The sequence below is a fragment of the Quercus robur genome, chromosome 4 (genome assembly GCF_932294415.1).
Source record: "Quercus robur chromosome 4, dhQueRobu3.1, whole genome shotgun sequence".
NCBI classification, from domain to species: Eukaryota; Viridiplantae; Streptophyta; class Magnoliopsida; order Fagales; family Fagaceae; genus Quercus; species Quercus robur.
In genome coordinates this window covers 25,825,972-25,852,925 of record NC_065537.1, presented here as the reverse complement: position 1 = coordinate 25,852,925, position 26,954 = coordinate 25,825,972, and the positions used below count along the sequence as shown (strand labels likewise).

General features: G+C 33.0%; 1 protein-coding gene across 3 annotated transcripts; it reads right to left on the bottom strand.

The window, feature by feature from the left end:
• Nucleotides 1–10,882: 10,882 nt before the first annotated feature.
• LOC126720994 (trans-resveratrol di-O-methyltransferase-like) lies at nt 10,883–24,987 on the bottom strand. 3 transcript variants are annotated; one of them, XM_050423935.1, is made up of 3 exons: nt 24,786–24,918; nt 12,546–13,283; nt 10,883–11,350 (listed from the first exon to the last, which is right to left on the bottom strand). In XM_050423935.1, exons 1-3 carry the CDS (start codon nt 24,858–24,860, stop codon nt 11,048–11,050), a joined length of 1,116 nt encoding a protein of 371 aa, XP_050279892.1. In that variant the 5' UTR covers nt 24,861–24,918; the 3' UTR covers nt 10,883–11,047. The 3 variants fall into 3 exon arrangements, with proteins under 3 accessions (XP_050279892.1, XP_050279894.1, XP_050279893.1); XM_050423937.1 differs by lacking the exon at nt 12,546–13,283 and having other exon boundaries at nt 24,048–24,899; XM_050423936.1 differs by lacking the exons at nt 10,883–11,350; nt 12,546–13,283 and adding an exon at nt 22,972–23,441 and having other exon boundaries at nt 24,048–24,987.
• Nucleotides 24,988–26,954: the final 1,967 nt, after the last annotated feature.

Here is a 26,954-nt window from a genome sequence, read left to right as displayed (position 1 = left end):
ATATGAACCATAAATCAAATTTTGAAGTCAATTTACATATGGTTTATCACATTTGTGGTTTTCTTAATAAGTGCCAATGATACCCATTGAGAAGCTTCAAATAGGGCAAAAAAAGATCCTTTCACAAATCTCTTCTTCTAAAGGTATAGATAATAGGTAATACAGTATTAGTTGATTTGTGGTAAATTATTATTGAATAAGCTTCAAACCCCCAATATTTATAATTCACTTAAGTCAGAAAGTAAATTCCCAAAGTCATAATCTACTTATTCTAAAGACAGCCACACACAAATACATTTAAATGCTAACAGTTCTATATAAACAAAATTAAAACTTGAAGAACTAAAACTAAAAGAACAAGAAGAAGAAATAAGAAATATTAAAAGAATTTCTTACCCCTAAATTCTCTACTACAAGTTCATGTTGTCTTTCCCACCATGCCTCTTGCTTTTGCACATATTTTCAAAACTCACTCTAACTCGAAAAACCTAAGCAATCCCAACCAAATGAAAACATCATCCATTGAAAAGCCTTAAAAAGACACAAACTTTACATATACATAGAGAAAAAGACAAACTTTACACACATACATACACATATACATGGAGAAAGAAAATCAAGTGGGCATAATTAGCAAAATCATCAAATTTTTCAACAAAACAAATATCATGTTTGATTGGCATGAAAAGAAACAATAAATAATCCAAAGGAAAATAGAAGATTTTCATAAAACAAGCAAAAAAAAAAATTAAATAAAAAAAAAATTACCAAGCTATTTTTATTGATTCTGACTTCACTTAGACTTTTTGTCAAACACTTCAGGTGATGCTATGATGGAGGAAGTATACCCTCTTTCAGGTGTATACTTCCTCCTACTCACAACTGAGTGGGTCCCACTAGCTGGAGTGTGAGGAAATATACACCTGAAACATGCTGTATTTTTCCACTATGATGAGATTGGACTATCTTCACAAAAGATACCAATTTTTTTTTTTTTTTTTTAATTTGTTCTTTCAAACATTGCCACAACGAAAACATGAGAGAGAGGTGGAAAAATTATAGAGACAAAGTGAGAAAAATGGTGAATATGTTAGACAAAATACTATTTCGATTAGCGTATTCACTGGGGGCTCCACGTTAGAGCTAGGGTGGTCACAGGACCTGGAAAAAAAATCATTAATATATATAAAATTTAAAATATTTATGATTTTTTTACCCTTAAAAAAATGTGTGACCTACCTAAATTTTTTTAAGCTCAATATAATTAAACTTTGGACAAAGTTTAGCAGCAAATTAACTTGGTTGTAGACTAAGGCTACAACTTCACTCAATATTTTTTTAATGAATACGAATTTTAACAAATCCACAATTAGATTATAATTTTTTTCTTATGTCTTCCATGCTTGCAAAACTTTAAGAAGATCAAAAATCAATAGTTTATGTCATCAATCAAATGTTTAAATTTTGAATTTTAGTAGTCTAAAATTACACGTAAAAAATAAGTTTATAGATCAGATAATAAATAACATCCGATTGATATGAAATTTGACATACATTTTAAGAACATAAAGAACATACAATTCAATGGTTAGATTTTCAAAATATATAACCATGTTAGTTTGTTTAGTGAAAGTTATAGTTTTAAGTTACAACTAAGTTTGTAGTCAAATTTTGTCTTTAAACTTTGTTCCTCTTAACAATATATTGAGCCCTTACAAACAAAAAGAAAAATCCAAAAAAAAATTTATTTAACTCAAATTTTGAAAAAGATGTAACTTGCAGTATTGATAATGAGATTATCATGCAATAATTTCAAAATATAAAATAATAAATAAATAAATAAATTCGTAGGAGAAAATTGTAAGGCTTCATGTATTTGGGTTTTTTTTTTTGGTTGTTGTCAATATATGAATTTATATTTTTATTAGATTTTGTTTAATTTAAGTTTCTTCATGACCACCTTGGAAAAAAACTCCTAGAGCTACCACTGAGCGTATTGAAGCCAATGAATCTTTTATCCTAGACCTTGAGTTTCAATTAATGCATGCTAGAGGGTAGAGGTTAACTCTGAATGTTTTATTCTAAGTTTTAGACAACAAGATTGGATTGCAAACATTGATTATCAAAAAGAATAATATAATTAAGAAATTAGAACGCACTTGGTGAGGAAGGTGAGGGTTTGAACGAAGCACAAAATAGAAGCCAAATAGAAATAGAGACACAATGATGGATTAATTAATGAAGGTAGTAAATTGATGAACGAAGGCCGTAACAAGAGAGGGTTGGGAGAAACGATGGAGATTGGAGAGAGATTGGGGTTGGAAGTCTGAGATTAAAAAAATAAAATAAAAAAAGAGACTTCTTTTGAAAGAGAGTCGGGTAAGACTGGATTTGGGGCAAAATTCATAACTACCCAGTGGAACGGCAAAACGGAACACCAACAATAGCAAAAAAATATTAGTGAAACGAACAAACACAATTTTCTGTGTTTTATATAGATCTTAAAATAGGAAAGAAAAGCAAATTTAATTATTTTATAAAAGAGAGAGCTACTAATCTTTGCTTATATTCAAATTTTGTAAAAATAGAAAGCATAAAAAAAATATAATGTAAAATTTTCAAAATACAATTTCGAAAAGTATTATCAAGTAGCATTTAGTATTGCCAATAGTTACTTTTTTTTTTTTTTTTTTGTGTGATTATAAACTTCAATTCATATCTAAACAAGGTATGAACTGCAAGGTAATCTTCCTTACAAACAGCAGCAAGAGCTGGGGGAAGATTACCCTTATTTCCCAATAGTCACCTTATTAAGAGTGAGTGTTACATCGTTAATTTTAAAATATGTTCATTTTTATTATATATTTAGTAAATGATGAGACAAAAAGAAAAAAATTATAAACTTTTATAATTCGACCAGAAGTATATTTGAACACAACTCTTAATATGCTAGGGAACCGCATTTGTACTTTTAAAAAAGATATAATAATAGTGCGTGCGCATGTGTGTGTGTGTGTGTTTTTTTTAGAGATAATTATAATATGCTACTAATTTCACAGCTTGAATCATTTTCCCTCCTTAAACCCCCAAGCGCTTTGTGCATGTAGAGATACCAATTCAGCTACAAGGCCATTGGCTTAGTAATAGTGTGTTTGATTCTTCTTCAAGATCCCAAGATTAAGAGAGTGTTTGGGAACCGTTGAAATTTTCAGCTTATTTGCTTAATTAGCTTATTTTTGCTATTATTCATGAGTCCTACTATACTTTTTTATACTATTCATAGGTCCCACTGTACTATTCAACTTTTTTTTTTTTAACTTTTTTTTTCCTACACTTTCAACAAAAAGTTTTCAGTTTTAGCTAAATAAGATGTTTCCAAATGGACACTAAGAACTATTTATAATGAAATGCATTGACCAAGCCAGGCTGGTACAAGATCAATTTCGATGCCACATGTTTTTTTTTTTTAAGAGGAAAATTTGTCGGATGTAGGAGTGACAAATTGATACGTACAAAGGCTATCATATTCAGAGAAATTAAAATAGGTTCATTTAATAATTTTCAACTTTGATCTTCCAACTAGTTAGATTTCTACAAAGTTTTGGGGAAGTAAATGGCTGGTTGATTAATCAAACTCTAACCGCATATATACTGGTTAAGTAATAAATTTGTCTTTTTTGATAAATCTTTTTTTGTTGATAAAAGTAATAAATTTGTCTTTATTTGATAATCTTTTTTTGATAAAGAATATCTTTTATTGTATTCATGTGAATAGAATATCCTTCTTCTTTTTTTTTTAATTTTTTTTTTTATATAAAGAATATCTTTTATTGTATCCATGTGAATAGAATATCCATTAAATGCTGTTAGTTTCTTCTCCATTCGTCCAAAATTAACCTTGGATTATGTAAGTGGAACCAGTGAATCTACAAACGAAGAAGATAAAGTGGATATTGTTCACACTGTTCCAATGGTCACTTGAGATTTAAATGTTACTGAGGTTCAAAACGATGACATTTGTCTAAATGATAAATGACATCGTTTCTCACTTATGCCTGGCATGATTTATTCAAGGCAGCAAATGGTGTTGTTTATGGAGCTATTCTTTTTCACTAAGCACGATCTTGACTTGCTCTGTTTCAACGGATTGAACTTCAGATATTTTGTATAGATTGAAGATATTTTCTGTGTATAGTTGTCATTTCTGTTATAGGGTTGTTAGAGTTTGTTAGATAGGATCTTTCTAGAAATAGTTGTAAACTATATATTGTGATGTATGTGTATGAAATTATAATTAAGCTTGAATAGAAAATACAGAGTTCTCTTCCTAACTTCTTTCTCTGTGTTTTTTTTTGTTTTTTCTCCATTGTTAAAACTTCAAGCTTTTTCCTTATCTCACATGGTATCAAAGCCACAATCCATGGCTTCCTCTACTCCTTCAAGCTCTACTCCACCACCACAAACCACCACAATAGTTACTTCTACTCAGTCTCCTTCACCACTATTACTTCTTTCCAATATGTCAAATTTGATGTCCATAAAGCTTGACTACACCAATTATATCCCATGAAAGCACCAGTTGACCATGATTTTGGAAGCTTACTCGTTGATTGAGCATATAGATGGCTCTTTTTCTCAACCTTGTCAATATCTTCTTGATGCTCAAGGAAGTTTGACTATGAATGTGAATCCAAACTTTCTGACTTGGAGAATCAAGGATAAAGCTTTGTTATCCTTGATCAATTCTACTCTTACTCCACAAGTTTTTTCACTTGTAGTTGGAATTACTACTTCTAGAGAAGCATGGTATACTATAGAACAACCTCAAGGGCAAACATTCTAAATTTGAAACTTGAGCTACAAAGCCTCAAGAAAGTATATGATTTTGTCAATGGCTTCTTGCAGAAGATCAAGATCGCATGAGACAAACTCCTTGCTGTTGGAGTTATTGTTGATAATGAAGAACTTATCTGTATTGTTCTTTGTGGTTTGCCTGGAGAACTTGCTCACTTCTTCTCTGCAATTCACACTAGGAGTGATCCAATTACCTATGAACAACTTTCTATCATGTTACAGAGTGAAGAACAAGATATGGCAGAGAATTCTAATGATCTCTCTCACTCTCTAGCCATGTATGCTTCTAGTAATAAGCATTCTAACAATTCTCAGTTTAAGTCACATAATAATGGTGGATCTAACCAAGGAAGAGGTAAAAACAATACTAACAGAGGTCGAGGTGGAGGAAGGTACACCAACAATGGTGGTGGAGGACAACAATAGTAGTTTTACTCACCTTAACAACAATAGCAGCTTTACTCACCTCAACTTCAGCAGAATTACTCTTCTAATCAGACCTCTCAGTTTGGTGACCAAAACTTCAAGAGTGATAGACCTATAAGCCAAATTTGTGGAAAGGCAGGTCATCTAGCTCTTAACTGTTATCACAGAATAGATTTTTCCTATCAAGGCAAGAATCCACCAACCAAACTTGTTGCAATGGCTCAAGCTTCTAATGGTGCTTTGATAAACAACCAAGATCCTTGGCTAGCTGATTCTGGTACCTCAGATCATCTCACTACCAATCTTGGTAATCTTTTTGTTTAGTCACAATACAATAGACCAGAGCAGATCACAGTAGGCAATGGCCAAACTCTTCCTATCAACCATATTGGTAATGCTTCTCTTTCTACAAAATATCATAACTTTGTTCTCAAAAATGTTCTTCATGTACCTAGAATAGCCATGAACCTTGTTTCTGTTCATAAATTTTGTTTGCATAATAATTGTTCTTGTCATTTTGATGCCAATGAACTCAAAATCTAGGATGTTCCTATGGGGATAATCATCTACAGGGGCTTGAGTGAAAATGGAGTATATCCAATCTACTCAAAGAATTTCACCAAGCATCATCATTCTATTAAGCATCATCCTCATTCTGCTACTTCACCTTTACAATCACATATGCCTATCTCTACTTCCTTTCATGTTCAAAAAACTAATAAGTGGTTGTTGTGGCACCATAGACTAGGTCATCCTAGTGATAATGTTCTTAGAATAGCTCTCTCCTCTTGTAGTAGTACAGTGAGTTGTAATGATTCAATTTCAAGTTCTATAAATCATTGTAAACATTGTCTCAGTGGGAAAATGCATAAACTTCCTTTCAATAAATTTGTTTTTCTTGCCTCTAAACCTTTTGAATTAGGTCACAGTGATGTTTGCGGTCCAGCTCCTATTACTTCTACAAATGACTTTAGATACTACCTTGTTTTCATTGATGAGTTTTCCAAATTCACTTGGGTATATCTACTAAAGAATAAATCTGATGTGTTTGATGTTTTTAAGTACTTTAAAGCATGTATTGAAACTCAACTGCATACACAGATTAAAATCTTGAGAACTGATGGTGGTGGTGAATATACTTCTAATGCCCATAATCATTTCTGTTCTAGTTATGACATCATCCATCAGACCTTATGTCCTCATACCTTTCAGCAAAATGGTACTGCTAAAAGGAAACATAGACATCTTATTGAATGTTCCCTCACAATGTTGTCACACTCAAACCTCCCTTTGTCCTATTGGTCTTATGCAGTTTCTACTGCTACTCATATCATTAATAGACTTCTCACTCCTTTACTTCACAACAAATCTCCTTGGGAGGTCTTATTCAAATCTAAACCAGATCTCCTACACCTTAGAACTTTTGGTTGTACATGCTTCCCTCTTCTTAGACCCTATAATAAACATAAACTTCAACCACACACAACACATTGCATCTTTCTTGGCTATCCAGCCTACTCCAAAGGGTATATTTGTTTAGACCCTAATACACTTCGGATTTACATATCAAGGCATGTCTTATTCAATGAATCTGAGTTTTTAGCTTTACAATCCACCTCTTTACTTGCTGGTTCTTCCTCTGATACATCATCATCACCTTTTGTTGCACATTGGTTATCCTTCCTTTCCCATTTTTTTTGCTGACAATTCCTCATAGCCTGTTGTCCCCCCTAGTGTCAGTCCTACCCTTACTCCTAGTGTCAATCCTATCCTCACTCCTAGTGTTAGCCCCACTGTTTCCACTGCACATGTCCCATCTCCTGCACCTACTCCTCAACCACATGTTCTAGAACCTCTTTTTTCTACATCTCAATCTCCTCCATCATCTTCCATTCCTGCATTTACTTTAGTTGAGCCATGGCCATCCCCTACTGTGACTTCTGTGCCTACTCAAAACATACACCCCATGATCACCAAATCCAAGGATGGTATTTTCAAGCCTAAGGCTCTTGCAGTCACTGTATCCAAACTTGCATCCAAGCCTCGGATTGATTATACCATCACTAAGCCTCCCACTTATAAAATAGCTACTTAATTTCCACATTGGTGCTTAGCTATGGATGAGGAGTTTGCTGCTTTAACTAGACAGAGAACTTGGATCTTGGTACCATCTTCACCCACTCAAAATATTGTGGGGTGGAAATGGGTGTTAAAGCTGAAACATAATAGTGATGGGAGTATAAGCAGGTATAAAGCTCGGTTGGTGGCAAAGGGGTTTCATCAACAATATGGTGTTAATTTTGAAGAAACCTTTAGCCCTGTGGTAAAGCCTCCTACTGTCAAAATTATTCTCTCACTTACTATTCAGTTTAATTGACCTTTGAAGCAATTGGATTTAAGGAATGCATTTTTACATGGATTCTTAAAAGAGGAAGTTTTTATGGTACAACCCCCTGGTTATGTGGATCCTGCCTTCCCTAATCATATGTGCCTCTTACAGAAATCACTTTATGGTCTCAAACAAGCCTCTCAGGCCTAGTTTGAGAGATCGTCACTTGGGGTTTTAGGCTTTATTAGCTGATTCATCCTTGTTTATTCTAAGGCATGGTAAGTACTTGGTGTTTCTACTAGTATATGTAGATGACATTGTTCTTGCTGGCAATTGTCCCTCCTTCTTGCAAACACTAATTTAGCAACTTAGTTCTGAGTTTGAGCTTAAGGATCTTGGCAATCTCCATTATTTTCTTGGCTTGCAAATCACTTGCACTTCTAAAGGATTGTTTCTGAATCAATCCAAGTATGCTTAGGATTTGCTTCTTAAACATAACATGCTCTCTGCTAAGGCTGCCAAGACTCCTTGTGCTCCTAACCTAAGATTGGTTCCTGCCGAAGGCTCTCTTCTTTCCAATCCTGATGTTTATAGGAGTATGGTAGGTTCCCTCTACTACCTGACCTTTACATGGCCTAACTGTAGCTTTGCAATTCATCAGGTATGTCAGTTCATATCAGCTCTAGGTGAGGCCCATTTAATTGCAGCCAAACAGATTCTGAGATATGCTAGTGGCACTCTCAATTTTGGGATTTTCTTTCAACGTGGTTCTGTCACTCTCAGCCTTTTCATACTCAAATTGGGCTGGAAATCCTTTTCAGAACACTGGTATCATTTTAAAATATTGAAACTAATAAATTTGGTCTTCCTGCTTTGCTAATTTGTTCTACTCCTAAGATGCACTATTTTTTTATTTTAAAGGATAAAAGATAAAACTTTCTTGATAAATTGAATATACAAATATGTAGACAATTTCATGACAACATAGCGAAACCATGCATTTACTGCCAAGGAATAATATGCCACCTAAACACATGAGGCACTATGCCACTCTCACTCATAAGAAGCAACTCAAACACAAAATTCAAAACTTCGAAACAATAGACAAATAGTCTAGGTATCTCTGCTTATATACTCTTGTTAGCCCCCAATTTTGATTATGCAAACTTCTTGGAAACTGTTAAGGAGATTATTTGCAGCCACATATATTTGTGTCAGATACATCTAATAAATAAAAATATTTGAACTTAAAATATCCTGAACCACAATGATAATGATAACAAATCCAATTTATCAATCCATTCCCAAATGCCAATCACAAATATATAAAATCCAATATCCCCATCACTCTACTCAATCAATAATCAAATCTCAAACTTCCAAGCCTTAACCACAAAATAAACAATTCAACTTTTGTTTTCTGTCCACACTTCTAATTTCACATAACATTAAAACCAAGAAAAAAATTCTACCATATGAAGTTCATTACACATAAATCAAAAGGAAATCTAAAATAAATTGATACTAACGTGGAGAAGGAAGAAAACCTCTTGCTAACTTATTGACTCTGGTTAGACCATGTATATGCTATAGCAAGAAGAATACATGTCTACTTATTAGAGTTGCAAAATGGACATTGTACAAAATCAATCAAATTCTAGAAAAAAAAAATTGAGTATTTTATCAAACAATTTGCATGCAAGTAACAAAATTTTTTGTTAGTTACATCAACAACAAAATAATATTAAAGCAAATTATTGAGAGAGGAAATTTTGTAGAGATTATATAACCTCACCATCAAATCAATCAAACCAAAACAACGAAATCTAAATTTTAGTCTATTTAAAATCTCTTTACTAGTTATGGTTGTGGGATGCCGGCCTGAATGTGGGTGTCCTCAAATATCTCATTCTCATTCTTTGTTTCTACATGGCTACGCCTTACAGATGATTTCTTCTCAAGTTCAAATATTTTGTTATATATATATATATATATATATATAGATGTTAGGACATATGTGATTCAATGTTAGGAACATATGTCAATATTTTATGTAATTGGCTAATCTTTTGACAAAACACACTTTATTTGCAATTGGGTAGATCTAGGATGTGTTTAATATTTCAAGAAACAAAGTTTCAAGTTCAAGTGTTAAACCCATACAAGTTTGTCCAAGAATCAAGTAATGAAGTGCCAGATTTTAAAACTCGACAACTAACATCTATCGAAGTTTAAAAGCTGCTGAAGCTCATGGCTAGACAACTAGCTCAATAGATGGCTATCTATCGAGATTTTTGAAATTCGGTTTTTCAAGCTGATTTTCATCCAATTTGTGAATGTATGTTTGAACTTTCTTTTCTCATAACCCTAAACATATATAAGGATTATTTTAAGGGCCGTAAAAGGTTATAAAAGTTGCACAAGAGCAAATTCCACAAGTGTGAAGGAAGGTATGACCGGAAACCTAGTTTGATCTAGTTCTTGAAGAAGTTATTGTGTTTGTGCACCATAGGGTTTTGTGATCAAGCAACTTCATGATCTTCATTGTGTGATGAACAGAAGAACTTTGTAGTTAATATCCTTCTCAAGTTGGTGATCAAGTTGCATACTAGGATCCGCGCAATTGGTTAGTCACATACTAGGAGCCATGCATTGAAATGAGAGATTATCACTACAGAATAAGTCCAATGGGATATTGGAGTAAGGATTCAACAGTAGGTTGGTATAAGATACTGAGATTTCTTTACTTGTAACCGCCTGTTTTGAAAATAGTGGATTCTTGGGAGTGGTGACCTTAAAATCATCCGTTGAGATTTTTGCCATGTAAGTTTTCTCCATTCGTAAACAAATCACCGTGTCAATTTATTTTCCGTTGCATACTTTAGATAATTGGTAATTTGTTTGTGCTACCACGTGCTTTGCATGTTAATTTGATTATTTAGTAAACTTTGCTAATTAATTAATTAATTTATCACAAGGGGTTAATACATTCTTGGCACATCAAGAGAGAGAGAGAGAGAGAGAGAGAGAGAATTTTAGTTGAAGTAGAATTTTCAAGCTCTTGAAACATACATCTATTAGAGTTTTACTTAAACTAAACTATTGTAACACTTTATAAGATAATTATAAGATATAAGATATAAAAACTAAAATAAAAATAATCTAAAATAAAAAGAAAAATAAAATAGTAGTGACATGGAAAATGGTGGGAATTTCAGATACTTTAGTTATATATATATATATATATATATATATATATATGAAATAAGAAGATACTAAAGCAAAATTTATTGTACTTAATTTTGATATCTTACAATAGCCAGTTTCAAGATTGATAGTAGTTTAATTCCTATGCTAGCAAGCATTATTCTATTTTTTATTTTATTCTTTTGTCAACAGTCTTTGCCGGCTAAATATACATAGTTACTTGTTTATCTCCTAAAGATAAATCTCAATGATGGACTTCATGCCAAATGATGACACAATTTTGTAGTGGCTAAAGCCAGCCTCCAAGAACAGCTTCTCCCATTCTTTCTTGTTTCTCTCTTTTCCAGTGAGCACAACCATCATTTGTGCATCAAAGAGGAGCTTTGTAGTGGTAACATCATGTTCATCCTTCTCTTGATTTATCACTACGTCTATGATAATTACCTTTCCTTCCTTACCTCTGCTCGTAATAGCCTCCTTGCAATTTTTCAGTATGTTGACACATTCCTCATCACTCCAATCATGCAAAATCCACTGCCAGATAATAATATAACAATCAAATTTGAGTGCCTCATATCTCTAGCATCTTTTAAATTTAGCCAACCTCGAAATAATGTTAAATAATTCTTCGAAATTCTTTCACCTATGGAAGTCTTAAAATTTATCATTTCAATCGTTCAGATGTACCTACCTAATATCTACTTATAATTATCTTTCTATCTTACTGTTTGTAAACATGTTTTATGGAAAGTAATTGTGATTAAGGAGCTTCTTTACATCATATGAATGGTACATCCAAGTACAACATCCACGCACACATGAAGAAAAATTCCTATGACCACCTTCGAGCCAAGGAAAAAAAAAAAAAAAAAACCCAACTATAGCCAATATTAATGACCAAAATAAACAATTGGACGCAGCTTAAAAAAAACGTACACCAATTCATTGTTTAGATTAAATCTTACAAGTCTGAAAGTGTATGTCATAAAATTTTAAAAAATGTGATACTTTGAATAGTGACGGCTTGATGCATTTGGGGGCCTAATGCGAAAATTGATCATCTTGTTTTAGATGCAAAATTACTACTAATTAGCATGAACTACGTAGAATTTTTTCTTTTTTTAGAAATTTTATAGACAGAAAAAATTTGACAAAATTTTTCATACTTATTGATGTGGTAAATTGATAGTGGTAAGTAAAACAGTGGTGTTAGTAGTAGACTTAGATGAAAACTAGTAAAAGTTTGCTAACTAAACTCTTATTATTATTCTTTTTTTTTTTTAGAAGTGCAACATTCACAATATTTTTTACAACAAATCCTAGATTTTAAACTGCTTTTTGTTTTCTATTTGAAAATATCACTATAATTATTTGTTTGCCATCAACAATAGGCTATAACAACGTGCCACTTAGCATTAGTTGTAAAAATGTTGTGAAAAATATTGTGGACGTTGCATTTTTCTCTATTTTTTTATTTGATTTTCATCTGGTAAAAAAAAATATTTTATTTATTAATTATAAATAACCCTATTGGTTAAAATTTGGGGGTTTTTTTTTTACTTGGGGCCTTAGGCGACCGCATTTCTTACTCCACCATTCAACCGGCCCTGACTTTGAACACTATTAAATCTAGAAAATAAAGTACTAACCATCAAATAAACTCTCAAATTTAAGTGAAATTGAGATGATACTATTTCAAATATTAAAGACACATTAGTATGTCACATACCTTGAACAGAATGGCATCTGCAGGAGGAATATACTGAAACATATCGCCACCAACAAATTTCAGATTTTTACTATCTGGCAAGTTGGCAACAACATGTGGGAGATCAAGCACAGTGCATTTCATGTGAGGAAATGCCTCAGAAATAATCCTTGCCATTGTCCCAGTACCACCTCCAACATCAACCAATGAACCTAAACCCTCAAAAATGGGCTTGTAGTCCTTAACAACCAAGTTCATCAGTCGGGAATCACTGGCCATTGCTTCATTGAAAATGTTATTGAACTCTGGGTTCTGGTTGCAATAGTCCCAGAGACCTTTCCCATGTGCTTTCTCAAAAGGTGTGAGCTCACTCCCCTGAAACCAATCTCCCAAGAACTGCCATGGGCTTACAAGTGTAGGATCAAGCACTGCCAGAACATATGGTGATAAGCTAGTGACATTTTCTTTGAGGATAAGCCTAGAAGAAGGTGTGAGGGTATAGGCTTCTTCTTCTTTTTCTTTTTCTTGATTTTCATGAACTATTGTTTTAGCGAAGAAGCCAGAGTGCACCAATAGACGCATAAGCCTGTGCACGCAGCTAGTTTTTTTGGGGTGAATATTAAGCTTTGAGACCAACTCTTGGAGAGTAATAGGTTGGCCATGGTTGTGGATTGTGTCAGGAATGCCTAGCTGAATTGCACATTTAAGTGACATGGAATCTATGTAGCTAAAAATGTGTTTATACAAATGACATTGAACCTGAAATAACTCACTCACTCGCTCACCATGAATGAGATCCATCTTAGTGCTGACCTCTTTAATTCTAAGCTTCATTTACTTCTCCATGAGGTCCAACTGCGTTCTTATATATAAATTGGTTGTAGATTACTGTTGCATTTCAATGTATAGTATGTTGGTGCCCAATTCATTACAGGACTAATGAGAGTTAGATAGAAACGTCGTTTTGGGTGGGAGTGGGGCTTTCCCAGTTGGAGCCCTGTTGACCTACAACTCAACCAATGCAAGGGAGGCAGGGCCACGATTGAAGAGGAACAGTGGGTGCGGTTTGCTAGGAAAGCGTACTTACAAAAATGGGTAAGAAATTGGTGGGAACCATCTAAAGCATGTTGGAGAGTGAGGACAAAATAGATTAATGAGGGTTTGTCCTTAAGAGAAAGAGAGAAATAGTGGTATTATGGCTAGATTGGCTTTTGCCCAAAAGTGGGATGAAGTGGCGAGTGAGGACAAAAGAGATTAATGAGGGTTTGTCCTTAAGAGAAAGAGAGAAATAGTGGTATTATGGCTGGATTGGTGCCCAATTCATTAAAGGACAAATAAGAGTTAGATAGAAACGTCATTTTGGGTGGGAGAGGGGCTTTCTAAGTTTCCGGAATAACAATTAAGTCTACTCCTACAACAATTTCTATAACTTTTACTGTTATTTGTCTACATGACGAGTTGTAAGTGGTGGAAATAAAATGATAGATCCGTGTGGGTCCGTGATTTTACTATTCATATGTCACCACATAGCAAAGTTGTGGTAGAGTTGTAAAACTAGTTATAGTACTAGACATACTCATAATAATTTTAGAGCAATGTATGTGTGAGTGTGAGCAATAAACTTCTCTCATAATTTTAGGATAACTTTTATTGTTATTGGTGAAGTCTCTGATGGTTGAATAAGAGATCTGTGATTCAATCCTCGCCTATACCAAAAATTGATTGGTGTCTTAGTCTACTGATAAAGAGTTATCATCAGGAGTGGACGTCATACCAAAAATTATTTTCATGATTATTAAAAGAGTAATGCTATAGTCAAAAAAATTTTAACAACATTTTTAAAAACTATTAAGATGACAAATATTTACACGTTCTCATTTAAACCCACCACTTAAATATCTTTTATTTTTTACTAATAGCCAATCACAACATCAACAGTTTCAACTCCAACGTTTTCCTTACCAAAAATATAAAACCCCCTTCTTTATTCTTCATTTCTTTGTTATAAGACTTTCCTCACCAATTGCCGTGCATACATGTTACCCACTTCCGACAGATTTTGTTTTATACAATAATAAAGTTGAACAAATCAAAAATATCTTGCTCCTCATGATCAATTCACTAATTAACTTTGTCCTAGGTAAAACAAATTAAGACCTTTATACATGTGTTTCTATGTTTTATTTTTACACCATGCTGTAATTCTCTTAGAGCAAATCAAAAGTTGAACTAGTGGCAAGTTAAAATATCCATTTGTTTACATGTATTAATTAAAGAGAACCTTCACATGCAGATTCACAAAATTAACTGACTTGAAATTTGAAAGTATATGATTAGACGGTTGAACTGTGATTGTCAACCATGTTAAACACATGTAAGTTCTCTAAAAATCATTTACTTGAATGAGGTCCCAAAAATCAACACTATTAAAAATATACTTAGGGCCTGTTTGAATACCGCTTATTGCTAAAAGTTGAAAACTAAAAACTGAAAACATTGTAGCAAAATAATTTTTAAATGTGTGAATAATACCGTGGGATCTAGTTTTAAAGTTGTTTTTCTGGAGAAAAAAAATACAGAATAAAACAAAACTTGCAGGTCTCATAAACAATGCAGGGGACCCACTAAAAAATGCTGGATGCGCAAATCGTGCTTGGCTTGCCGCTATCCAAACATACACTTAATGTCTAGTAAACCAAATACTAAGAAAGTGTAACTGAATTTTATTTTTTAAAATTTGGTGAACTTTATAAAGGCCCCTACACACACACAATCAATTGAGATTATGAAAAAACACAATCATAATAATGATTTCGATTCAAATTAAAAAAACAACCTTGTTTCAATGTATATTTTGCAAATCTTGCAATTGAGTAAATGTGAAACTAGGTATTAAAAATAAATTAAAGCTTACATAAATATTAGATTTGTTTGAAAATTATATTAGTATGTAAATGTTTATCTATTTTGCTATTAGTATCCATTTTATTATTTAGATTATTTTTCATTTCAATTTTATCCCTCTAAATTGAAATTTTGGCTTTGCCACTAAATCTCATCATGAATTTAATTAACAAGATCTACTATTATACAAGAGAATAAAGGAATACCGCGTCATTGTATTTTCAAAATATTGGATAATTACACACCAAATTTTTATGAATTACAAAAAGTGATCTACACCGTTGATATCTTCTACGATGATCCTACCTACTAATTGCCGGAAGAGAAAATAAAGCAACACCTTTCTTTATTTTGCTTATGATTCTTGAGGTTTACACTCATAACATGTGAAATACACATTATAAGATCACTTGCATTAGTATGTGTATAATAGAAAAATGTGTCAAATTTACACATTCAAATCTCAAAATCACCCATATCAATCAAATTAAAAATGTCTAAATTTACAAAGTGGTTATAGTAACTTTATAAATATACATAGTTACTGTAGTTTTGTATATCATTATTTTATTTTATTTTTTTTCTCTAACTTATATTGTGGGCCTAGGATAATAGTAAGGGCACCTTCAAGAAACTCAATTGCCCGTCCGTACATCCCTTTCCCATAATCCTTTTGGCCCAATTCGAACATCAACTGTGCCGTTGCTCTCCTCTCTGCCTGCTCCTTAGCCACCTGCAAAGAAAATACATGAGGAGAAATTACTTTCTTTTCTTTTGTCTGGCAATTTTTTCTTAGGAATCGAACAAAGCGTAAGGAGGAATTTAATTTACAAGCAAGCTAACCTTTTCGAGCTCTTTTCTCACTCTCGCTCTCTTCTCTTCCTCGGTCTCTTCCTTACCTTCGTCGCCGCCTTCACCGCCCTCCTCCTCCATTCGACTCTGCAACTCCTCGGCTTTCTTCTCCAACTCCTTCCTCTCCTCGATCTCCTTCACTCTCCTCCGCATTTCCTTCTCCCAATCGAAACTCTCCTCGTCTCCCTCCCCGTTTCCATTCCCTTATTTTCAGCAAGCGTTATGGTGCTTCTTTGTTTGATACTGGCCTCAATTATAGAATTACATTGTTTAGTTTGTTATTAGGTTTTCTCATGTCTGTGGTTACCATTTTCAATATAGTTTTGTTTTTTTTTTTCCTCTCTTGATAGTAATCGTAGTATACTTTTTTTTTTTCTTTTTTTTTCTCTCTCTTGATAGTAATCATAGTATACATCTATCGCGTTGTTGTTGACAATTCCTTTATTCGTCTTTGTGTTGTTGAGATTGTCGACAACATCCAACATGTGGGCCTCTGGCTCAAGCCCAACCCAAGTTAGCAAGGCCTCACTATTTTTGTTGTAAATGACTCCTCTTTGATCTTCACCTATGCGAGAAGGTAGCACAATTCAATTCATTTTAGATTATTATGATGATCATGAAGAGGAGGGAATTGGTGTCACAAAGGTTTCGGACTAATTGAAATCAGTTGCTGCTTTGAGAAAGTTACTGTTGAAGTATGATACCATACTGGTTATGCATGCAGGTTAATTAGCCATTATATGCTTGAAGTATTTACATTTGTTTAGCTGATTAGGTACTAAATCAAACTTTTTTTTCCCTTTATAGTACAATGAGAATGAGAGATTTGAATTCTGAATGTTTTCATTAGAAGTACGAGAGTGCTAGTTGAATTACAAGACTCGGTTATAGGTAATACTTAATCAACTTTAAAAAATACAAGAAAGTGGAGGAAAACAAAATTAAAACAGGATTTTGAGTCTTATTATTATTATTATTGTTTTTGTTTATTTGGTCCTAAAATGGAACATACACATTGAACGTTTTGGTTGTTATTGAAATTCCAATTATATTTTGTCTTTTTTTATATGTATTTAGAAATTTTTTATCATATTGTATGTCTGAAAAACTATCATGTTTATGCCCATCTCTATAATCATCTAATTGGTTGTATAATTGCAGGTGTTTGTTCATCTGTAATAGCTTGTCTTATAACTGTTGGTTTAGGGTCCTCTAACTCTATGTATTGTTGTTTCTCAATTAATAATATTCATGAAATTACCACAAAAATAAATCTTATCAGATAGTAAAGGCATTCTAAATGGTCATACATAACTATTTTATCTTCAGTCTCATTTCAACCAGTACGTATACAGTTTTTGATCCCTTTCTTTCCTCCTTTGCAGAGCAAAAAGAGTGAAAATGACAACTAGGTTTTTTTTTTAATAAATTGAATCCTAGAATAAAATTAATCTGGCTAATCTTAAAAACTAATAAAATTTTTGTTCATTTCACAAAAAGAGAGGATATGGAAAAAAATAATTAATATTTTTTAATATATGTCTAAGCAGTAATTGTTGAAAATTAACTAAAATCCTACTATTTTTTAGTTTAACAGAAGAAGAACAAACTTTTCCCTTTAATTTTTATTTTTCATTTTCATTGTCAAGGTGAGCTTCACTGGATCTAAATTTCTTTATTTTCTTTGATTGGGGTTTTGTAATTTGTGCTTAATCTTTAAAACCTTTTTACTACAAAATATGGGCTTCCTCTAATTAAAATTTGAAAAAAAAAAATTCTCATTTTCTTTAATCCCCATTTTTGTGAAGATCAAGAATCTCATTTTTCATGCATAAATTTATATATAGTATCATAATTAAATTATAAAAAATTAAAATTAAAAAGATGGAAAGAGAGATGATATAAGGTGTGCGCTAGTTTGTGACTGCGGATAGCTAGCATAATTAACGTTCACACATTAAGGACGGAACTGGAATTTCAAGTTAGGAGGCCGAAGTATAAGGAGAAAAAAAAAATCTTAAATAGGTATTCATATAGTATTAACAAACTATCAACAAGATAAATACATAAAATCATTATTTCTTCTTGAAAGTCATTGGTGGGTTGAGTTTTATGGCAGTTTGTAGCGAATCAAACTCCACCATGTAAATACTATTTCTTGAGGATAAGGCTAAGATTGGTTTGAGTGGCTAAGATGGATCTTGAAAAGAAACTTAGTACAATTTGGAGGACAATAATTGAAGGGGGTTCCACAACCATTTCTTCTTGAAAGTCATTGGTCGGTTGAGTTTTATGGTAGTTTGAAGCAAATCAAACTCCACCATGTAAATACCATTTCTAGAGGATAAGGCTAAGATTGGTTTGATTGGCTAAGATGGATCTTGAAAAGAAACTTAGTACAATTTGGAGGACAATAATTGAAGGGGGTTCCACAACCATTTCTTCTTGAAAGTCATTGGTCGGTTGAGTTTTATGGTAGTTTGAAGCAAATCAAACTCCACCATGTAAATACCATTTCTAGAGGAGAAGGCTAAGATTGGTTTGATTGGCTAAGATGGATCTTGAAAAGAAACTTAGTACAATTTGGAGGACAATAATTGAAGGGGGTTCCACAACCATTTCTTCTTGAAAGTCATTGGTCGGTTGAGTTTTATGGTAGTTTGAAGCAAATCAAACTCCACCATGTAAATACCATTTCTAGAGGATAAGGCTAAGATTGGTTTGATTGGCTAAGATGGATCTTGAAAAGAAACATAGTACAATTTGGAGGACAATAATTGAAGGGGGTTCCACAACCATTTCTTCTTGAAAGTCATTGGTCAGTTGAGTTTTATGGTAGTTTGAAGCAAATCAAACTCCACCATGTAAATACCATTTCTAGAGGATAAGGCTACGATTGGTTTGATTGGCTAAGATGGATCTTGAAAAGAAACTTAGTACAATTTGGAGGACAATAATTGAAGGGGGTTCCACAACCATTTCTTCTTGAAAGTCATTGGTCGGTTGAGTTTTATGGTAGTTTGAAGCAAATCAAACTCCACCATGTAAATACCATTTCTAGAGGATAAGGCTAAGATTGGTTTGATTGGCTAAGATGGATCTTGAAAAGAAACTTAGTACAATTTGGAGGACAATAATTGAAGGGGGTTCCACAACCATTTCTTCTTGAAAGTCATTGGTCGGTTGAGTTTTATGGTAGTTTGAAGCAAATCAAACTCCACCATGTAAATACCATTTCTAGAGGATAAGGCTAAGATTGGTTTGATTGGCTAAGATGGATCTTGGAAAGAAACTTAGTACAATTTGGAGGACAATAATTGAAGGGGGTTCCACAACCATTTCTTCTTGAAAGTCATTTGGTGGGTTGAGTTTTATGGCAGTTTGAAGTGAAACAAACTCCACCCTGTAAATACCATTTCTTGAGGATAAGGCTAAGATTGGTTTGAGTGGCTAAGATGGATCTTGAAAAGAAACTTAAAATAATAATAATAATAATAATAATAATAATAATAATAATAATAATAATAAATAAATAAATAAAACTCCCTTTTTTGTTCTTCATCCAAGTCTTCATTGTACGTTATTGTCAATCTGGGTTTTTTGTTTTTGTTTTAAAAATGTTGGAAACTCTAAATGGAATAAAGATTAGATTAATTCTATAAAAAATAAAATAAAAATAAAAACCACTCAATTGGAATTTTCCCATAATGCTATCTCTCCAACACATATAGGTTATAAATTTGAAAATAATATAAGTAGTATTAGTGCTAGTTAAAATAGTATTAGTGATGGTATCACTCATGGTTTAAAAAACTAGAAAAAAAAAAAATCAAATGATTATATGTAGAAGCTAAATTAGATTCTATGTCAATAACCATAGATAAGATAGATAATAATATAAAACAATTAAGTACTATAGTAGACTTGGATCTCTAACTAGAGACTAAAGGAGTATTATATAGTTTAGTTGATAAAATAGAAAATACCTCACTAGATGGCATGAATAGCCAAGGAGATAACAAAATCTCTAAGTTATTTTATAAAACAGAAGATATAATATTTCTTCAAGAAATTTTCAGAGAACTTAATGGTATATGGAAATCTCATGTCCCAAATCAAAAAGGCAAGTTCAGACAATATATTACTAATTTAGCAGAAAGAAAAATTCTTCTGACTTTATCAAATGTGGTTCTTAAAACGCACATAGGAAGAAGACTTTACTGAAGACACATTGGTAAATTCACAGGAGTTTTCTTATGATGACGAAACAATTTATGCGGCACAAAGCTTATTTAATTTGTCTGATAGAGCTAGCCAAAGAATTAAAGGAACAATCCAGGGTGAAAAATGTCAAAAAGACTATTTCTTACACTATTACCAATTGGCTACACGCCAACTAATTGGCAGTAGATTTGCTAGAAAACTTGGTGTCAAGAAAAAAATTTGAATGCCATATGAGATATCTCTTACGGCAGATGACATAAAAGTATTACGTCAGATTGGCTTTCTTTTCCAAAAATGAACGGCGTGTGAACACCCTGACTAGCAACCAAAATAAATCCCTAACTTTTGGACCGATTGTTCAATAATACTTTTTTTTTTTTTTTTTTTTTTTTGCTAGGCGAAAAACAAGCTAAAATAATTTAGATGAAATTCCTAAATTTTGGGCCACCTTGCACCGAAACATATTAAAACTAGTTGCTAACCCGTGCAATGCACAAAACAGTTGATTAAATAACAATTACAAATAATCATATAAAGCCTCTATGTTCTTTAATTACAAATGTAGGGTGCTCCACATAACACATAAAGGCCGCACCTTAGTTGTTATATGACAATGAAAACATTAATGCTAACATTCTAAAATATCATACACAGATTTGGGCATAATTTGAATTCATATAATGCTCAACTATAATTGAATTTATAGTCCAACGCCAATATAAAGCATATTGTCTTGCGCACTTGTCTATATAACTAATTGGATCACTTAAAAACTACTTTATAGTAGTTGACTGAGAAAGACAACACACAGACAACTATTGCAATAAGAGAAACTGAGAAAAGATATTACAAAATTAATTTTATATAATTTAAAAAAAAAAAATTTGATGCCAAGTCCACAGTTTTTTATTTATTTTTTTTTTTTAATTCAATCCTTAATGAATTGATGCAATCCTTAATGAGAAAAGATATTGATGCAATCCTGAATTCAATCATTAAGAATTGATGCAATCCTTAATGAATTTATTTTTTTTTTTTAAAAAAATTGATGCCAAGTCCACAGTTTCTCTTATTTTTAATTGCAATAAAAGAAACTGAGAAAAGATATTGCAAAATTTATTTTTAATTCAAGGAAGCTCATTCGTTATCATGACAAAGGAAGATACAAAAACCACCATATATAAGATAAACTCAGTTCAAATTATAAATAAATAATTGTCAAATTATCAATAAGACATTAAAACAAACTTAGTTCACAAGTTGATGGAATGTAGAATAAAAACTATGCGACTGAAGCTTGAGCTCTGATACTAAACCTTTTGAGCATTCTGGAATGTTTATATATCTTTGAATTGGGGAATTTGATGATATGGCCATGTACACAAGTTTTCAATGACTTCTAAAACTTAAAGCTGTGAAGCAGTCATTAACAAAACAATTATGCATGTCCAACCATATTGCAAGCTGTCGACAATTTTGAAGACCCTACAAATAGAAAAAGAACATTGGTATCATTTTAAAATATTCAAACTAATAAATTTGCTCTTCCTGCTTTGCTAATTTGTACTACTCCTAAGATGCACTATTTTTTTTTTTTTTAAAGGATAAAAGATAAAACTTTCTTGATAAATTGAATATACAAATGTGTAGACAATTTCATGACAGCATAGCAAAACCATGCATTTGCTGCCAAGGAATAATATGCCACCTAAACACATGAGGAACTATGCCACTCTCACTCATAAGAAGCAACTCAAACACAAAATTCAAAACTTCGAAACAATAGACAAATAGTCTAGGTATCTCTGCTTATATACTCTTGTTAGCCCCCGATTTTGATTATGCAAACTTCTTGGAACTGTTGAGGAGATTATTTGCAGCCACATATATCTGTGTCAGATACATTTGATAAATAACAATATTTGAACTTAAAATATCCTGAACCACAATGATAATGATAACAAATCCAATTTATCAATCCATTCCCAAATGCCAATCACAAATATATAAAATCCAATATCCCCATCACTCTACTCAATCAATAATCAAATCTCAAACTTCCAAGCCTTAACCACAAAATAAACAATTCAACTTTTGTTTTCTTGCCCACACTCCTAATTTCACATAACATTAAAACCAAGAAAATAATTCTACCATATGAAGTTCATTACACAAATCAAATGAAAATCTAAAATAAATTGATACTAACGTGAAGAAGGAAGAAAACCTCTTGCTAACTTATTGACTCTGGTCAAACCATGTATATACTATAGCAAGAAGAATACATGTCTACTTATTAGACTTGCAAAATGGACATTGTACAGAATCAATCAAAATAAGATATAAGATATAAAACCTAAAATAAAAAGAAAAATAAAATAGTGGTGACGGAGAAAATTGTGGGAGTTTCAGAGATTTCGATTTTATATATATATATATATATATATAAATAGTTATAAGAAGAAGATACTAAAGCAAAATTTATTATGCTTAATTGTGATATCTTACAATAGGCAATTTCGAGATTGATAGTAGTTTAATTCCTATGCTGGCAAGAATTATTCTTTTTTTTTTTTTTTTTTTTTTTGTCAACAGTCTTTGCTGGCTTAATATACATAGGTACTTGTTTATCTCCTAAAGATAAATCTCAATGATGGACTTCATGCCAAATGATGACACAATTTTGTAGTGGCTAAAGCCAGCCTCCAAGAACAGCTTCTCCCATTCTTTCTTGTTTCTCTCTTTTCCAGTGAGCACAACCATCATTAGTGCATCAAAGAAGAGCTTTGTAGTGGTAACATTATGTTCATCCTTCTCTTGATTTACCACTACGTCTATGATAATTACCTTTCCTTCCTTACCTCTGCTCGTAATAGCCTCCTTGCAATTTTTCAGTATGTTGACACATTCCTCATCACTCCAATCATGCAAAATCCACTGCCAGATAGTAATATAACAATCAAATTTGAGTGCCTCATATCTCTAGCATCTTTTAAATTTAGCCAACCTCAAAATAATGTTAAATAATTCTTCGAAATTCTTTCACCTATAGAAGTCTTAAAATTTATCATTTCAATTGTTCAGATTTACCTACCTAATATCTACTTAATTATCTTTCTATCTTACTGTTTGTAAACATGTTTTATGGATAGTAATTATGGTTAAGGAGCTTTTTACATCTTATGAATGGTACATCCAAGTACAACATCCACGCACACATGAAGAAAAATTCCTATTACCACCTTCGAGCCACAAAAAAAAAAAAAAAAAAAAAAAAAAAAAAAAAAAAAAACCCAACTACAGCCAATATTAATGGCCAAAATAAACAATTGGACGCAACTTAAAAAAACGCACACCAATTCATTGTTTAGATTAAATCTTACAAGTCTAGAAGTGTATATCATAAAATTTTAAAAAATGTGATACTTTGAACACTATTAAATCTAGAAAATAAAGTACTAACCATCAAATAAACTCTCAAATTTAAGTGAAATTGAGATGATACTATTTCAAATATTAAAGGCACATTATTATGTCACATACCTTGAGCAGAATGGCATCTGCAGGAGGGATATACTGAAACATATCGCCACCAACAAATTTCAGATTTTTACCATCTGGCAAGTTGGCAACAACATGTGGGAGATCAAGCACAGTGCATTTCATGTGAGGAAATGCCTCAGAAATAATCCTTGCTACTGTGCCAATACCACCTCCAACATCAATCAATGAACCTAAACCCTCAAAAATGGGCTTGTAGTCCTTAACAACCAAGTTCATCAATCGGGAATCACTGGCCATTCCTTCATTGAAAATGTTATTGTATTCGGGGTTTTGGTTGCAGTAGTCCAAGACACCTTTCCCGTGTGCTTTCTCAAAAGGTGTGACCTCACTCCCCCGAAACCAATCTCCCAAGAACTGCCATGGGCTTACAAGTGCAGGATCAAGCATTGCTAGAACAAATGGTGATAAGCTAGTGACACTGTCTTTGAGGATAAGCCTAGAAGAAGGTGTGAGAGTATAGGCTTCTTCTTCTTTTTCTTTTTCTTGATTTTCATGAACAATAGTTTTAGCAAAGAAGCCAGAGTGCACCAATAGACGCATAAGCCTATGCACGCAGCTAGTTTTTTTGGGGTGAATATTAAGCTTAGAGACCAACTCTTGGAGAGTAATGGGTTGGCCATGGTTGTGGATTGTGTCAGGAATGCCTAGCTGAATTGCACATTTAAGTGACATAGAATCTATGTAGCTAAAAATGTGTTTATACAAATGACATTGAACCTGAAATAACTCACTCACTCCCTCACCATGAATGAGATCCATCTTAGTGCTGACCTCTTTAATTCTAAGCTTCATTTACTTCTCCATGAGGTCCAACTGTGTTCTTATATATAAACTAGTTGTAGATTACTGCTGCATTTCAATGTACAGTACGTTGGTGCCCAAGTCATTACAGGACAAATGAGAGTTAGATAGAAACGTTGTTTTGGGTGGGAGTGGGGCTTTCCCAGTTGAAGCCCTGTTGACCTACAACTCAGCCAATGTAAGTGTGGCAAGCCCATGACCGTAGAGGAACAGAGGGTGTGATTTGCTAGGAAAGCTTACTTACCACAATGGGTAAGAAATTGGTGGGAACCATCTAATGCATTTTGGAGAGTGAGGACAGAAGAGATTAATGAGGGTTTGTCCTTAAGAGAGAGAGAAATAGTGGTATTGTTGGAATGGCTTGAATTGTCAAAATTGATGACTTGACAATTAGACAACAAACCATAGGAAAGTTGCATAATTGCTATAAGTGAAGAAATGCAAAGAAGTTGCATGAAATTGTTGCATGGACTCAGCCGAATTTGTTTACTTCTTGGTTGATAGAAGTCTTTCATTCCCATTGGTCTAGAACACTTGACATGCAGCCGAAATATGTGACTTCATTGAATTCATGAATGGTCAAGAAGAGTGTGCTGTGGCCGAATTGTATGAATTCTTTGGCAATAAATGCTTGGCCACTATTGTTGACTTCCTTAACCATTGGTGTTTCACGTTGGTGACATTTCGGCTGAATCTGGATCAAATGAGGAAGCATGCAAGTGAGCTACGGATAGCAATTAGTGTCTTGCAACTTTTGTCCAAATAGAATAGGGTGTTCTCTATTTATTTGTGAGAGAACCAAGGGTGTATTTGGGCTTTGGGTTTGTGTGAGAGTGTCTTCAAGTCATTGTTGTAATTTTCACAGTTATAGTGGAAATATATTCTATTGCCTCCAATGGACATAGGCATATTACCGAACCACGTAAATCCCTTGTGTCATATTTTCTTCTCTCTCTTCTTTAACCTTGTGTTAACAAATTAATTCACCCAATTCGCACAACAGGTATTATGGCTGGATTGGCTTTTGCACAAAAGTGGAATGAAGTTCACCACTGAGCAAGTAGTGGCAGTGAACCCACTACCAGTGGCTAGAAGATAGTGGGAGTGAACCCACCTGTATATGACTAGAACGTGCTGAGTGCCTGTAGCAGACAAAATAGTTGGTGAAAGTAAGAACAAAAGGGGAAATCACCTCAAATTGTTCTTGGGGATAAAATGAACAATATCCATGAATATGGGGAGGACGACAACAAGAATGAGTGAAGAACACAACATTAATCATGAGAGAATAGTAACAACGGTAGGAAGAATAATGGGAACAACCCAGTAACCAAGAGAATTAGAATAGTAAGTTGAAAGTGAAAGAAGAGAGAAAGGAAAAGAAAGTAAATCATAAAAGAGAAGAGAGAGTTGAGACAATAGAGTATACACAGCAGACCTAGCATGCATCACTAGGTGATCTTTTCCCTCCCTCATACAAAACCATACTCTTTGTCATCTCAATCAAAAGGATAGAGAGTTTATGGCCTTGTAGAGTAATAAAGTTAAGTAAGTTAGAATTTGAGCTCTTTTTAGTATTATCCTATGGAGAACCCATTTACTTTTATCATTATGTTTGCTGTTATTACTATTTATTACTGCTGCTAACATTCTTGAATTAACAGTTATTCTGCTGTTATATATATATATATATATATATTTCTCTTTTTTGGAGTGTTTGGTCTTGTGCAAAGACTAGTTCCAGGGGAATTCCATGGAGAGAGTCAGGCCCAACTTTCCTACCCTCTGCAGAAAGCCATAGCCCTAGGCACAAAATGGCCCCTACACACACACAATCAATTAAGATTATGAAAAACCCAATCATAATAATGATTTCAATTCAAATTAAAAAACAACCTTGTTTCAATGTATATTTTGCAAATCTTGCAATTGAGTAAATGTGAAACTAGGTATTAAAAATAAATTAAAGCCAGGCGACGAATCAAGGAGGTATGGGTATATACAATGTGTCATTTAAATACGGACCAAGAACTAACAAATCCTTTAAAAAAAAAAAAAAAAAAAAAAGGCTCAATCATCCGAAGG

Bases quoted from the DNA above. Each gene is read 5' to 3' on its own strand.
- LOC126720994 (XM_050423936.1), bottom strand. From the start codon at position 24,860: ATGAAGCTTAGAATTAAAGAGGTCAGCACTAAGATGGATCTCATTCAT. The intron at 23,442-24,047 runs GTATGTGACATA...ACTATCTGGCAG, and splicing joins CAGATGCCATTCTGCTCAAG to TGGATTTTGCATGATTGGAG.